General features: G+C 45.1%; 1 protein-coding gene across 7 annotated transcripts in view; it reads right to left on the reverse strand.

The window, feature by feature from the left end:
• Nucleotides 1-4,202, reverse strand: part of MAGI2 (membrane associated guanylate kinase, WW and PDZ domain containing 2) — a 1,196,373-nt gene extending 1,192,171 nt beyond the window's left edge. For all 7 annotated transcript variants that reach the window (XM_084630708.1, XM_084630707.1, XM_084630706.1 and 4 more), the window contains exon 1: nucleotides 3,814-4,202. In XM_084630708.1, coding sequence (XP_084486834.1) covers nucleotides 3,814-4,114 — 301 coding nt within the window. In that variant the 5' untranslated portion in view covers nucleotides 4,115-4,202. The remainder of the gene's footprint in view (nucleotides 1-3,813) is intronic.
• Nucleotides 4,203-14,541: the final 10,339 nt, after the last annotated feature.

A 14,541-nucleotide genomic window follows, 5' to 3' on the forward strand; every position in this document is an offset into this window, starting at 1 on the left:
TTCAAAATGCATTAAAATTTGATCTGATTAACAATTCCGTAGCTTTTCAACATTCTTACACTGATATAATAACGTCTCAAAAATCTACCGTACTCTAGGGGTGAAATCATATCTCTACTCATGCCAATGGGAGTTTTGTTATTGACTTTAATTGAGCCAAGATTTCACCCCAATTGTTTTTAACAGAATCATCATGGTTCTACCAACAAGGTCATAATGGAGGAGTTGCATAATAAATAGCAAATAGTCTCCAGCAAATACTTACTCTGTGGATTATTATTAATAGGATATAAACCATAATGGTTGCTATCACATTGAAATTGTCATGTGTTTATCTTCACCGTACAAAGCGCGTGCAGTAATTCTGCCTATTAAATTCCTTATGGATTGTGGACCACACCTCCACGTTCAACATAAGGTCACGTTCCATGACTGCTAACTAGTTTTCCATGAGGTTTGCCCCACCCGATGATATGCAGCAACTCTGCATTAAGAGGATCTGCTTTTCTATGTGAAATACTTGGTGGCTGGTGCGTTGGACTTAAAAAATATATATTTAGCCTCATAATGGGATAAAAGCTTGAATTTTTTTACCATTTCAAAACTGCATGTGTTTAAGTAACCAAGCACAAAATAAATAATCACAAATCAGTAAAGCAGTTTTGCCCTTTTGAAATTCCAAAACAGGTAAGCTAATGCCTGTAAAACTGAATTAGTCATACATAAATTTCATCCAACAGTGAATTTTGATTTGCTGAGTTATAAAAACTTTCAAACAAACAAGACCCATTAATATCACATTATAAATAGCAATGCTCTACCTTCACATTTCTCACTGTGATTACTCTCTAAGGCAGCACTTACTCTGAAAGAGAAGCCGGAGTCACATGGTCCATTCAAGGTCATGCTATTTTAATTAAATGTGTGCACTGAAAAAATTACAGAGAAATAATTGATAAATTATGCAGAAATGATTATAATAGTCTCACTAACCTTGTTCCAGCACACTCAAGGTGTATTATAACTAAAAAAGGCAATAAGGTTACAAAAATAGATAAAGAATTGTATTGCCCATCTTTCTTACTCACACTATTGAAAAACACTCTTGGGAAAAGTAATTTGGGGGGAGAAAATTTAATATATAATGTTTGTGTTCTTCAACCAAGCAGTACTGAGACTAGATACTAGATTACACTGTGCAAGGATCCAGGTGGTAAAATATAAACAAAAATGGCCTTTTTAATAAAGAAGCTGTGTCCTGTAAGCCACTCCCTTTGCAGGAGTCCTCAGGTAAAGGGTATAGACTAGCATAAAACTGAGAATTACCTTGGAGAGGTAATTCCAGCTGGCAAGTTCCTTTCTGTCCAAGGACCTGGGCAGGTGGTTGGAACTTCAAGGAACATAGCTAGGTTGTCTGGCCAATGTGTTGAGGAGCCTATCCAAAACTGTAGTATATGACTGGACTGCAGTGAAAATCCTAATATTTGTAATGTATCTGGAACCTCAAGCCTTATGCATCTCATTCAAGGAACTGCAAGTAATAGACCGGAGTCCTAACTCATGTCACTGACCTGAGTACTGAGGGACATCTTTATAAATGGCACACACTGTAATGAATCACTAACCTCTTCTACTAAAAAAAAAAAAAAAAAGTTTGAAAAATGGCGAGGAAGTGGAACACAGACACTATTTCATGTACTATAATGATGTATTAACTAAAACCAACCAAAAACTAAAATTAATTGAGAAAACTACTTAACGTTTTTCTGTAAAGGAAAAAGAGGTAATAACTGAAATCAGATAAAGATATATTTACTTATCCCTCTGCCTTTTGGACATTTAAACTCAATGGAAACTGCATTTCCCTTTCTGAAATCACAACAAACCAGTCAAGGCAAGACTAATCACTATTACATTTATTTAGAAGCTAAAACACCATAGCAGATTTCCTAGCACTCAGAGCCCAAAGCTGACCCAGTATAACAAGGTAGAATTGATTCAACTCTTTTCCCTTTCTCATCTTCTTGCATCAACTATTATGTCTCCTTGCCTTTTTTGTCCTTCAAGACACGATTTACAATACTCTGCACTTACCCCCGTGCCAGCTTAATGTATCAATGTACAAATGCCAAGTTATGTCAGTTGTCTGGAGATGTGACTTTACTGTAAGCAACTGAACACACAGTAGTATACTTGTAGAGCCCGATTCAAAGTCAAAGGGAGTCTTTCCACTGATTTCAGGGAACTTTAGATCAGGCTTATAACGTTTTTCAAGCATTTGAAAATCTCATAGAAGTCACTGTGAATAATAGGCCACCCATTGAAATGATGAAATTAAACTGCAAAATTATATTAAGGAAGTGTCTGGGGCAGCTGATGGAGCTGTCCATTATGCCTCCCAATCTGTACCAAGGTTACTCTTTTTGGATACAGAATACTGATATAGAACTTATTTCCACTGCAGTATTAATGTAGATTAATATGGCTGATCCTGAAATGCCTTAGTTTAAACACACCCACATCATCATCATCAAGGCACCTCCCACCCCACACACACACCACCAGGACCACCATCATCATCATCATCATCAAGGCACCACTTATGAACTTGGTTCTCCCTGGAGCTTCCAGCTGCTCTGCTCCACAAACCCTTCTGTGAGTCGCAGAAACCTTTGTTCCAAACCTTCTGTTAACCATTCCCTACAAGTCAATGTAGTTGAAAGAAGAAAAAAGGTTACACAGAAAATCCAACATCTTTAATCCTATTCACTTTCCTGGAAGATTGTTAAGCCACTACTCCAGCACTTTTCTGCACAAAAGGAGAAACAGATGACCGGTTAAAGGTTATGGTTCTGTCCTCGAACGTCCCTCCTGTCCCTGCAGCGAGCACCCTTTCCCCTCCGGTGGTAGGATCTGAAATCCCCATTCCCCAGGCTCAGGAGATCGTTTTCATCAGGGATAAAGTGAATGACTTTTCCTATAACGATACTTAAGAGAAGCTAAACGAAGCCTCCCTAAGGCGCCAGGGACCTGACAAACAGCAGCAGCAAGTCACTGCCTCCAGGGGAACACGCCCAGTGACAAGCAGAGCTAGGGGTACCCTGCTCCCACACCCAACCTCCAGGCCCCTTTTTCTATCTATTAAAGAGCCACGCGAGGAACGCCCGAAAGCGGCGAGGGAGCCCCATGGCTCCCTTCTGGCTCCGCAGCGCAGGCTGGTGCCCTGCATGGCCACAGTCGATGCTGATGCTCCCAGCCGCGAGCGTTCCTCAGCGCCTGCCACAATGTTTGGCGCCTCTCCTCCCTCTCAGTGGTGCGGCTCCGTGTGTGTGAGAGAGAGAGGCGCTGCTCGCCTCACCCGGGAACCTGAACGCCCCGAGGGACGCAGCTTCCCCACCGCCGGCCCAGGCTCTGTCTGCAGCACCCCAGCGTGCGCCTGTGCGCCCCGGCCCGGGGCCTCGCAAACTTTCGCCGCCTCCTGCCCCTCGGCAAAGGCGACAGGCTGCCGCTGACGCACATTTAATTCCTCCGTGCACACGCGGCGGGGCTGCCCCTCGCATCCTCCCCGGGGGCAGGTGCTGGACCCCGCCCGGGGTGCGTGCGTGTGTGTGTGTGTGTGTCAAACTGCCACAACAAAGTTCCACGCAACCGAACCGCGGCGGGGTCTGCAGGCTGTTGTCCGTCGCCCCATTGCGCCCCATCCCCTAGGCACTCCCGGGCCGCCCCACTTCCCAGGCGCGCTCCCCTCCGCGCCCCGTCCCCTCCTGCCCCGCTGCCCCGCGCCGCGGCAGGGAGCCTGCAGCCGGCCCTTACCTTGCTTGACACACTTCAGCCGGATGGGGTCCTTGCAGTGCTTGATCACGGCCAGCACATCCCTGATGGTGAGCCCGGCCACGGGGGTCTCGTTCACCTCCAGCAGCAGCTCCTCCGGCACCAACTTGCTGCCGCTCTCATAGGCCACCTTGCCGGGCTTCACCTCCCCCAGGTACGGGAACTGCCCGTTCTCGGCGCCCCCTTTCAGCTCAAAGCCCAGCTGCCCCTCCTGGTTCCTGCCTAGGACAATCTCGTGGACCCTGCTCGTCCAGTGGCTTTTCTTCTTCAAGCCCTTGGACATTGCAGTGGGGATGGGCTGGCGGAGTCTCCCTGGCGTGCTGGGTGCTGGTCTTGAGCCGGGCTCCTTTTTGGGGCGGGGGGCTGGTGGGTCAGGGGGGCTGGGTCCGGGGCTGCTGCTGCGGCTCCCGGCCGGCTGAATGGTGGCACCGCAGGGGCCGTGGCCGCCGGGTGGCGAGGAGGATGGAGAGGTGGGGAGTGGGAAGGGGGGGTGGGTGACTCGGCCCCTGACTGACTGTCAGTCTGGCTGGCTGGCTGGCTGGGTGTTTTTAGCTGATATCCATGGCAGCTGCGGCAGCCGGGACCCTGTGAGAGTGTGAGTGTGTGTGTGTGTGCACTAGTTGTACCGTAACTGGCAGCGGGGAAGCAGGGAGGGTGTGGGGAAGGAGGGAGGGATGGAGACGGCCCGGAGAGGAGGAGGAGGAGGAGAGGCAGGGCTGTGTGTGCTGGGGGGGTGTCTGATCACGCTCGCCTCCAGCCTGACCCGGTAGTGAAGACCCAGAGAGAGGCTGGCTGGCACGGCGGGGAGAAGGCGGAGAGCAGCCGGGCTGGGTGGGGAGGAAAGGGAGGCCGCGCCCGGCCGAGCCCAGGACGGGGAAGGGGGCAGCGACCCCCGGAGCAGGCGGCCGGGCGAGCCAGCGCGCGACAGCGGGGCCCCTCCCCTTCGCCGCCCGCCAGGGATCGGCGCTGGGTTCCTGTCGCTGTCGCCCCGGCCCCTTCCCCCGCCAGGCCTGTCCCCTCTGCGGCCCGGCTGCCCAGTGCAGCGCCTACCGGGCCACTTCCCACCCGGCTCCCCCTGAGCTCCTAACGCCTCCTGGCCTCGACCCCACAGGGGCTGACCACTGGGTGCTGCAGCGCAGCCCCCTAATCCCAGTCTCTGCTCCCCAGTGCTCATATCACTGCCCCCGAGCCGCTCCCTGGCTGACCCCAATTTCACTCCCATCCCCGCTGCGGGATCTGCGAGGAGTGGGCACATGACAACCCTAAGCAGCCGCAGCCTCGGATCTGCCTGCGGCCTCCAGTCCCTCCTGCTTCCTGTGAGCACCACGCACTGCCCTTGTTTGCCAGGTTACATTGCAGGCTCCCCTGGCAAGGAGTGTGGCTTCTGTGCAGCCTGTTCTGTCAAGCACCTGGCCCCTGGGTTGGCCCGTGGTAAAAAACAATAATAGTGAGTAAAGTGGGAAGGAAGAAGTGGAGAAATCATCTCATGCAGCCTGCTTTTACCTATGCTTCCTGCTTGTCCTCCTAGTCCCAGTCACCCACTGATTCAGCTCATCTCAGTCTGTTAAAGCAGGGCATGTGAATGAGGTGGTGGGGCCAGCAAGGCTGATCCAGGGGTTAGGATGGTAGCATTTGATTTTGGAGACCTGGGTTCAACTCCCTGCTCTGCCACAGGTTCCTGTGTGAGGGGGCAAGTCACTTAGGTCCAGATCCTCAAAGCTATTTAGGTGCCTAAATCAGTGGGAGTTAGGCACCTAAATACCTCTGAGGAATTAAGGCATAGTTAACCACCTGTAAACAGGATAACAGCACTTCCCTACTTAGCTTGAGCCTAAGCATATTAAAGATTGTGGGGTGCTTAGGTACTATGTTATTGAAGGGGCCTATAAATCCATCTAAAATAGTGAATTGGATGCTTTGAAGGATCAGTGGATGGATTTGGAAGATCTAGTTATGAAATCATATATTCTTGGTTTAAGCAGGCTTCATATGGTGGCAAGAAAAACTTGACAACTATGAACTTTGAGGCCCCGTTAATATGTTCAACCACAAATACTGTGAATGTACACAGATAGAACCGTGAAGTGGCTCCAGATTTAGTGGCTCCCAAACTTCCAGTTTATCAGGTAGTATTGCCCTAGAACAAGTTTTCTAAGGTTGATTACCATGACCATGGGGAAAGGCAGGTCCTCCCCCACCATCAAAGTTCAGGTGGACCATACCTGGTGAAAAGAGTCTAGGGTGGACTGCAAGTTTGAGAAGAGTAAGAAACACCAGTAGGGTAGGTGAGTGAACAGTTGGCGGACCCGAAAAGGTAGAGAGCAGAAAGGGGACCTTGCCCTCACTGATACCTACTTGTCCTCAACAATCAGGCTCCTTGACACCAACTCTCTGGATTATCCAGGCTGCCCACTGCTCCCTGATTCAAAGCTGCTTGGCTGATTCAAACTGATTCAAACTGCTGATTCAAAGCGCCTTGGCTGTTCAACACCATGCTACCCTTGCCTCACACACCCAGCTTAATATTTGCTGCTCTAACACCCTCTGCTCCATACTGCCCCCACTCTCAGATGCACCCAACATAGAATTTCCTAGCATGATAATGAAGTGATGGCATCCATCCCTGGGTTTTATAGGCAAATGCAGGACAGTCTCACTTCCTAAAGAGATGGGTTTCCCTCCGAGGGGAAGACTGACCAAACAGGGACAGAGAAAACCTCCCTACTTTGGATGGAACGTTGGTGGACCTAGCCCATCAAAGGCAAGGTGAATGGTGATCTCCTCCCACCTCATCTGCACGAGAGTGCAATGTGCATGTGCAGAATGGAGGAGTGCTGAATATATGAATGCTGGTACATGCGAATTGGATGCAGAACGAATGAAGGATGGGCTGTAGGGTGTGTGGAAGAGGTACCTTGTAGTTTAGAACTTGTAAAATGTTTTTGAAATATGAATGAAAAATGACACACATTTGTCAATGAAATTTTTCACAAAAATTTGTTGTTTTTGGACCATCTCTATTGCAATAGCATGTAAGGACAAGTGAAATGGGTACCCGTGGAAGGGAAGGATGGTTTGATAAGCAAAGGACAAAGACCCTGATCCTGCAAACTGTTTCATATGGACTTCAATGGGACTCTATGTGAGTGCAGGAATCTGCTCACTTGGGGCAGCCTGCAGGATTGGGGCTGAAGGAAAAGGAAAAAGATAAAAAAGAAGCATAGAAAAATTAAAATTAAAACGTAAAATGGCAGAGAAGAGCAGATAATGAGATGGGACTTGGAGCATGCCTGATTAAAAGAGCAGTAGAAGTGGTAGGATTGCCACAAATAGGGCAGAAAATAGATTTAAACATTTTATTAAAGCTAATGTTAAAAATTATATAACACAGGTTAAGAAAAGAGTGTTTGTACATCTGGGTTACTACAGCAATGGCCTGTATTTCCACAGACTTCAGTGGGAGCTGCAGGTGCTCATATCCTGTGAAATCAGGCCATAAACAGGCTGGCACTAGGAGAAGGCAGTAAAAGGGACTCAGGGTGAATAGCTTTTTTCCCTTGCCCCACCACTGTATTGTTTTGCTTTCTCGTTGAGAAAAAAAGGAAAAGGAGGTAGACAGCTGAGAAAAGGGAGTAAGAAGCATACCATCCTTTTGGCCAACCTTGAGCTTCCAAAATCCTTTTACACATACCTTTGCTGAGGCTTCAGCCCTATTAAAAGTGTCCTAATTTTTTCATTCAGAAAATGCGGTCACCCTGTTAATATGGGTATGATAGTCCTGAGCGTCTGATAATAAAGATTCAATTTATAAATAACTTAATATTCACCAGAACACACACACACAGCTCTGGCAACTGTCAGGCTCTGGCTCTGGCTTACTATAAGTGTCTCTGGAACAACAGCCTGTATCTGTTATTAACTTTACAAAATATGTGTAGGAGGTGGAGAAGGGACTCCATTATATTTCTCCATCAATAGGGGCCAAGATTAATTTAGCCCTATTCATCAGGATTATTTAAGGTTTACAGAATTAGTTAAAATCAGGCCGACATTAACTGTGGGAAACTATTGTGCTAAATATCCAGTCTGTTAAAAGAGTCTGTAGGTTCCATTTTAAAACATATAGCTAGCAACATCAATCTGTATGCGATAGTTATTTGTATCAGGTAGAGTGCTTTAGATTTGTATTCCTTTGATTTATCCTACTAGATGGACAGTTGTAAAACAGGTAGGGCTTGTCTAGAACTGGTATCCCAGAAATGGGGTGGGGTGGGCTTGGGGTGTAGGGTAATTGTATTAACTTCGCCTTTGTAAGGGCCCAGCAATGTCCTTTGGTCCATATGCAGAGAGCTCTTTCGACAGGTGGATCCTGCTTTCCAGCAGTGAAGTGTGTGTGTAGGGAGGATATAACAATGTGCATGAGGGGAAGAAATGAACAGTGGGTAAGTTAGGTTAGGGGACGAGTGTATGGTGCCAAGTGGGGTGCATATTGTCCCTCTGCTGGACCTGTGGAGATCAGAGTGGAAGCGTAATAAAGCCTGGGGATGTATTATCTTTCCACAGCATTCACTGGTAGTTCCAGGAACAGTTGTAGCATAGCTTCAAAGGAGCATCAGGGAGCAGAGAAGTAAGGATCAATTCCATAGCACAGTTATTGTAGAGATATGAGGTCTCTGCGCATGTGGTTTGATCTCCTCCGGGGTCCAGGCTTGTGGCCTTTTCTGCTAGGGGGAAATCTTGGGTCTCTGACAGAGCTATTTGAAAGGTCTCAACCGGGGTAAAGTCACAGACACCTCCTTCCCATTAGGCCACAAATGGGAGGGGGGTGATCAATTCCTGCAGCATAACTCAAGACTTGTTTTTTACATTGGGGTTTCTGTGCAAGTACAAGTAAGAACAATACAGAACGAACCACATTCACCAAACAAGACACAATTACAATTTATCATTAATTAGAGTCTGACCCTATAACGACAAATGTGTGTAATTTTACTCTTGGAAGTAAAGTTACACACATAAATATATGCATATTTTATTTAATAAACTATGTGGGCTTGACAGCTGGACAGTTACCTCCCTCCCCCATCCCATTGAGAATTCAATAAAAGTTAACCAAATTTCAAACTACGTTTCCAAATTTTGAGTCTTCTGATAGGTTATTTTTCCCCCATCACAGGTATAACCCAAATGTTGACATATTATTAGACTTCTGGATTGTTATTCTTATTGCCAAAATTTTCTTCTCTCTATAGAAAGTGATGTATCTCTCTGCCAAAGGAAGGAACTCTAGATCAGCTCTTACATGTTAGGATGTTAAATTTCCCTTCTGATGTGAAAGAGAGTGTTATGATGAAGGCACTGGACATGGAATAAGCAGATCTAGGTTCAGTTCCCTGTTCTGCCACAGAGTTTCTGTGCAACTGTGGACAAAATGAATTAATTTCTCTGTTTACCAGTTTTCCATCTGTAAAATGGGGATAATAACACTTCCTTTGTGCAAGAAAGCAACTCTCCAAGGCAGCACCTGACAATATGGGCCCTCAGACAACACCTTAATAATAATAAAATCCTTCTCACTCACTTTCTGGCTTCAAATTCTGATAATCTGTGCTTCAAAAGGGCTTAAACAATTTATCCAAAATCCTCTTTCCCCTAATCTCATACATTGTGGACGTTCTGAAAGGATGGGACCTATTCAAACTGTGGATGGTTTTATATTATTGCAAAGCCCAAAAACAAAGGGATGAGGATTTTTTTTAAATCTTAGACTAAAACCACTCCTTGTTTTGCCCATCTGTGTTTTAAAGTGACTTTTTGATTATTTAACTGCAGGTTTCCAAACCTTACGGAAATGTACAACTGGTTGGAACTAACAACAGAAATGCCATTATTACCGATTTGGGAATATTTCCTCCAAAGGGTTAATCTGGGCTTCTGGATGTGAAGAAAAACAGTCAAATCCAAAATTGCATTTAAAAGTATATTTACATTTTTGGAAGTGAAGGACAGATTAAAGACAAGAGCTGGTCTAAATAATACGTTTTAAACCATATTGAACATAAAAGATATTGCAGAAGGCATTTCATTCTTCCTTCCTGACAGTTTCTCTATTGGTTTTTGTTTTAAATGTGACCTTTTTCCATTTTCCTTTCAGTCCCTGGCTATTACACTGTGAGATTATACATGTCCTGTGCTGCTCTTATGAGCTGTGCAGCTCAGGAGTTGATTAAGGAAAACTAGTTGGAGGTCAAAAACTTACCCACTGCAAAAACCTTGGAGACAAGCTGTCAAAATATATTTTTCAAGATTTGTTAAAATAAATAAATGCATGGGCTTTTTCCATAGGAATAAAGGTTTAAAATTACATCCCAATGTTTCCACAAATGGACTGAGATGCAAAAAAAGGGCTTGCTATCCTTTTAGAAAACAATACTTTGAACTTTGTCTGACGCTCTAAAGTTAACAAAATCCCCAAACTTCTGTTATTGTGACCAGATAGAGGAGTGCCACACCTACAGTATCAGTTACAGCTGCTGGAATTCCAATAGCACACAACATACTCATGACTGGACACTGAATTAAACAGCAGGATGCGTGTCTGTATTCAGAATAGCTAGTCCTCTCTCATGCTCAGGGAGCCTGCATTGCTTTAGTCTCACCTAAATTAACCTGTACTGACAGGTGAGTCTCAGCCAGTAGCACTAGGTTGTCATTCCAATGGGCATCAGTGTTCAGCATATACCTGTCACTGAAGCCTTTTTAGTGCCTTTATTTTCCAAGATTGTATTTACTATTAAATGAGGCACTATCATAATCAAAAGCATTATTTAAAAAATTGACATGTTACATAACATCATCTTAGATTAATAAAACCCAAAAGCATTTTAAAATCTAATTTACTTTTCACCTTTCAAGTCATTTACATTTCATTCAGATCAAGTTGTGAAACTAAGCTGGTCTTTTTCGCTTGGTTTATAGTCAGTTTCCCTTCCCACTTTTCAGGAACTAACACAATGCGGTTGTGATTGTGCTCACAATGCTGCAGGGAAGTATTTAAATTTTGAAACATTTTAGGTTTATAGCATCCAATGAAAAGAGTTTATATCATTGGGGTATCATTCATATTCCACAGTTAAAGCTGTTACCACACGTCTGTTCTAAGCCTTATTTTCACTCCTCCCCCCACTCCCATCTTTTCATAGGAATCACTTTTCCATAACAAAAATTTTGCACTTAATGTGGTAGCAAAATATTTTCTTCCTTTAATTTTAAGCAGATAAAAATGAATACCTTTGAAGTTACAAAATATTTAAAATGACCCTTTTAATATTTTCCAAAAAGTATCTCAGATTTTCATCCTCCCTCAGACTCAGGAATGGAACTTTTTACCAAGTTACACATTCATTTCTATAAACACTAGTGCAAAATATAGTATAGATTTTAGGAGACATGGCTTTACAGATAAATATATATAAACAATGTTTGTCACTGCTGACAGGATCTGTATGAACCGAGCTGACAGTGAAAGATTTACACCTCAGTCCATTAGCACTTCAGTGCTCAAAGTAGTGCTGAAGCACTAAAGTGGCTGAGCTCTCAGCTTGTTTACCTCTGCTAGCATGAAACATGAAGGAACTGAGTAGGGTCAGAGGCTGTGCCTTGTTTCCATTGCTCTGCTGAGTTAGCAAACTCAACAGAATGTTTGGCTACTTAGTCTCACTCTCCTGCAGTGTTCCTAAGCTGTGCTGGCCAGTGAGAACTGGGGAGGCAGAGGACCTTGTGGCAAGTAGGAATTCCACAGACCCCAGGCGCTGACTTTGTGATTTTCCAGGGGGCTGCTTAACTCCCACTCTGCCCCAGGCCCCGCCCCCACTCCACCCCTTCCCCCTAGCCCCCACTCCTGTGCCACCTCTTCCAGCCCCTGATCCATCCCTGCCAGGCCTCTTTCTTCCCCGTTCTGCCCTCTCCCCACCCCAGCACTTCCTGGACACCACAGGAGGCTCGCACTGGGAGGGGGAGAGGGAAGAGCAGTATTTGTACTAACTGCTTGATCGGTATTAACTTGGCTGCTTTAGCTCCAATGTGCTCCTCCAGCCATAACCACTGCCAGCAATGCTCCTTCAGTTTACAGGCTGCCACCCAAGGCTGGGCTCCCTGAGGATACATTTCCATATGGAAGCAGTTGTAGTGTGTCTCCTCACTGAGATTGAGACAGTCAGGATGGGCCTTAGCAGGTGCGTAATCCCATACAGCCACAGGGTCAAGGCCTCGACAGGCTGCCTGGGCTGTGCCAGTCAGGTAGGGGGCCAGCATGAGGGTCCAATGATCTGGAGCCCATTGGAGGCCAATGCCACCTGCTTTGAATCCGTGCTTTTTGGGTTCGCTGTCTCTCTCGTGAGTAGGCTTTCAGACTCCCTCTGATTTACCCTTGCATCAGGGTAGGGAAGCAATCGCCTGCATTCTGTACCCTTTGGCAGCTCTCTCATCCCAGACATTCCTCTCTGGTTGCAGGTGTCGATGTAGTGCTGGTTTGGAGTGTGAGGTGCAGTCTCCTGGCTATCAGTCTTAGGGAGGCCTCTCCCCCTTCTGGGCACGACCACAGTCCAGAAGAAAGAAAAAGGCAAACAAACAAAACCTTCAGCCCGCAAATCAGTCCAGGCTCAGCCCACTGTTTCTGGTGAAGCGAAAGGTAAATTATCACTGTGAAGCTGGCTGGGTTCCTAATGCCCTGCGTGTTTGAGAGGCTCAGGCTGAGTGCCCTGGATTCTAATGAAAAGCAGAGCAAATATGGTTCCTCTTTGTGATGTATTTGTAAAAAAAAAGAAGTGGGTAAATGAACCTAACCTAAACTCCATGTTCCCCAACTGAGAAGTGGGTAAACTCCTTTTACCTGCATTTACCCTCAGCTACAGTACTGGTCCAGGCAGCACTAAGGCTCTTCAGCAGCTTTCTGGGTAAGTTACCCCTGTTCTGTGGGGATAGGCGCCCACCCCTCTTCAGGTGCAACTGGCCTTACAGATTCACTGAGTTGGGGATGATTGTGCACGGAGAAGCCCTTTAACCCTTTCCTGACCAGGGTGGAAACCTATCCTACCACAACCCTAATCACCAACACAAGGTTAAGATCAGCTGATGGTCTCTCTTGTTCAGACCCTAGATTAGAACATCTCATATTTCTCCTTTTGTCTGACAGAACCTGACTCTATGTATTGACCTTCCGAGCTCAGCATAACGTCCACCTCTTTATGTCCAATAGAGTGACAGTAGGCTGCATTTATGCATTATGAATTTGGGACTGAGTTATTCTGATACCATGGCAATGAGCATGGTATTAAAAACAGCTAGAATAAAATGTGTTACGTTAACAAATGACGGACTTTCATGTTGTTTCAGAATTTCGGTACACATGCTCCATGGCATGTGAGAGGCTCCGTTTGGAATTGAAATAATAAATTAAACAAAAGTGCATCCACGAGGGCTCAGTTACTTTAACGTGTAGTTTTGGCTGCATGCTCAGAAAATTCATTCTATGAACACAGTCAAGTTACTATTGTACATTTGGTTTACAAAAAAGCTCTTCTTTGTAGGTCTATTCTGTCAACAAGGGCCCGCCAGCTAAGTATGTTCTGCTGCATCACTAGGTCACTTAATGTCACAGGTCCAATCAAAAATGATTTGTCAGAAAGCTGAGGGCTAGAGCCTCAGCTGGTGTAAATGGGTGTAACTCCATTGACTTGAAATCATGCAGATTTACACCCATTTACATCCAGCTATGGAGCAGGCCCAGAGCCTTTCAAGAAATACTTATGGTGAGATTGCACAACCCTGGTTCACAAAGGGGAGCACTTACTCAGACATGTAGTTGCATTGAACTCAAAGGAAATATGCATTTGAAATAAGTGCTCACCTACATGAGTAATGGTTACACAATTTTGTTATTATTTAGTAAACGGGATCTTTGCCAAACATTCCTGGAATATTAAAAATAGATGAAAATTTTAAAAGTCAAAGAACTGTTAGCTTTTCCTTTGGAAATATATTTGCATATGCATTTAGGAAAAATGTCTTGCTTTATCATTGCCTTGTTATATGATAGCTGGAAACGAAATAAATACTACCCTGTGCTAGGTCAGAACAGGTGTTGAATTTTTTATCACCACTCAGTGTGTTAAGGCTCTTGCTGACTGACTGTATAAATATACACATGCATGGAAAGAAATAGATCTAAGCAAAGACATCAGGTTCTTTTGTAAGTATCCTGCAGATTATTAACTTTATCTGAGACATTCCATTCAAGGATAAGCATTTTGGTTTTCTTCATACTTGAATAATGCTTAAACTCTTGTACATTGTCACCTTTGCACTAATGATAGTATTCTGCATTCATTTAGAAAAGGAGTACTTGTGGCACCTTAGAGACTAACCAACTTATTTGAGCATGAGCTTTCGTGAGCTACAGCTCACTTCATCAGATGCATACCGTGGAAACTGCAGCAGACTTTATATACACAGAGAGATCATGAAACAATACCTCCTCCCACCCCACCTCCTCACGAAAGCTCATGCTCAAATAAATTGGTTAGTCTCTAAGGTGCCACAAGTACTCCTTTTCTTTTTGCGAATACAGACTAACACGGCTGTTACTCTGAAACCTGCATTCATTTAGTTTCTTTAATCTACAAGCACCTTTATAAACTCTTTGTAAGTCTT

The sequence above is a fragment of the Lepidochelys olivacea genome, assembly GCF_965140295.1.
Source record: "Lepidochelys olivacea isolate rLepOli2 genome assembly, chromosome: 1".
Classification (NCBI taxonomy): domain Eukaryota; kingdom Metazoa; phylum Chordata; order Testudines; family Cheloniidae; genus Lepidochelys; species Lepidochelys olivacea.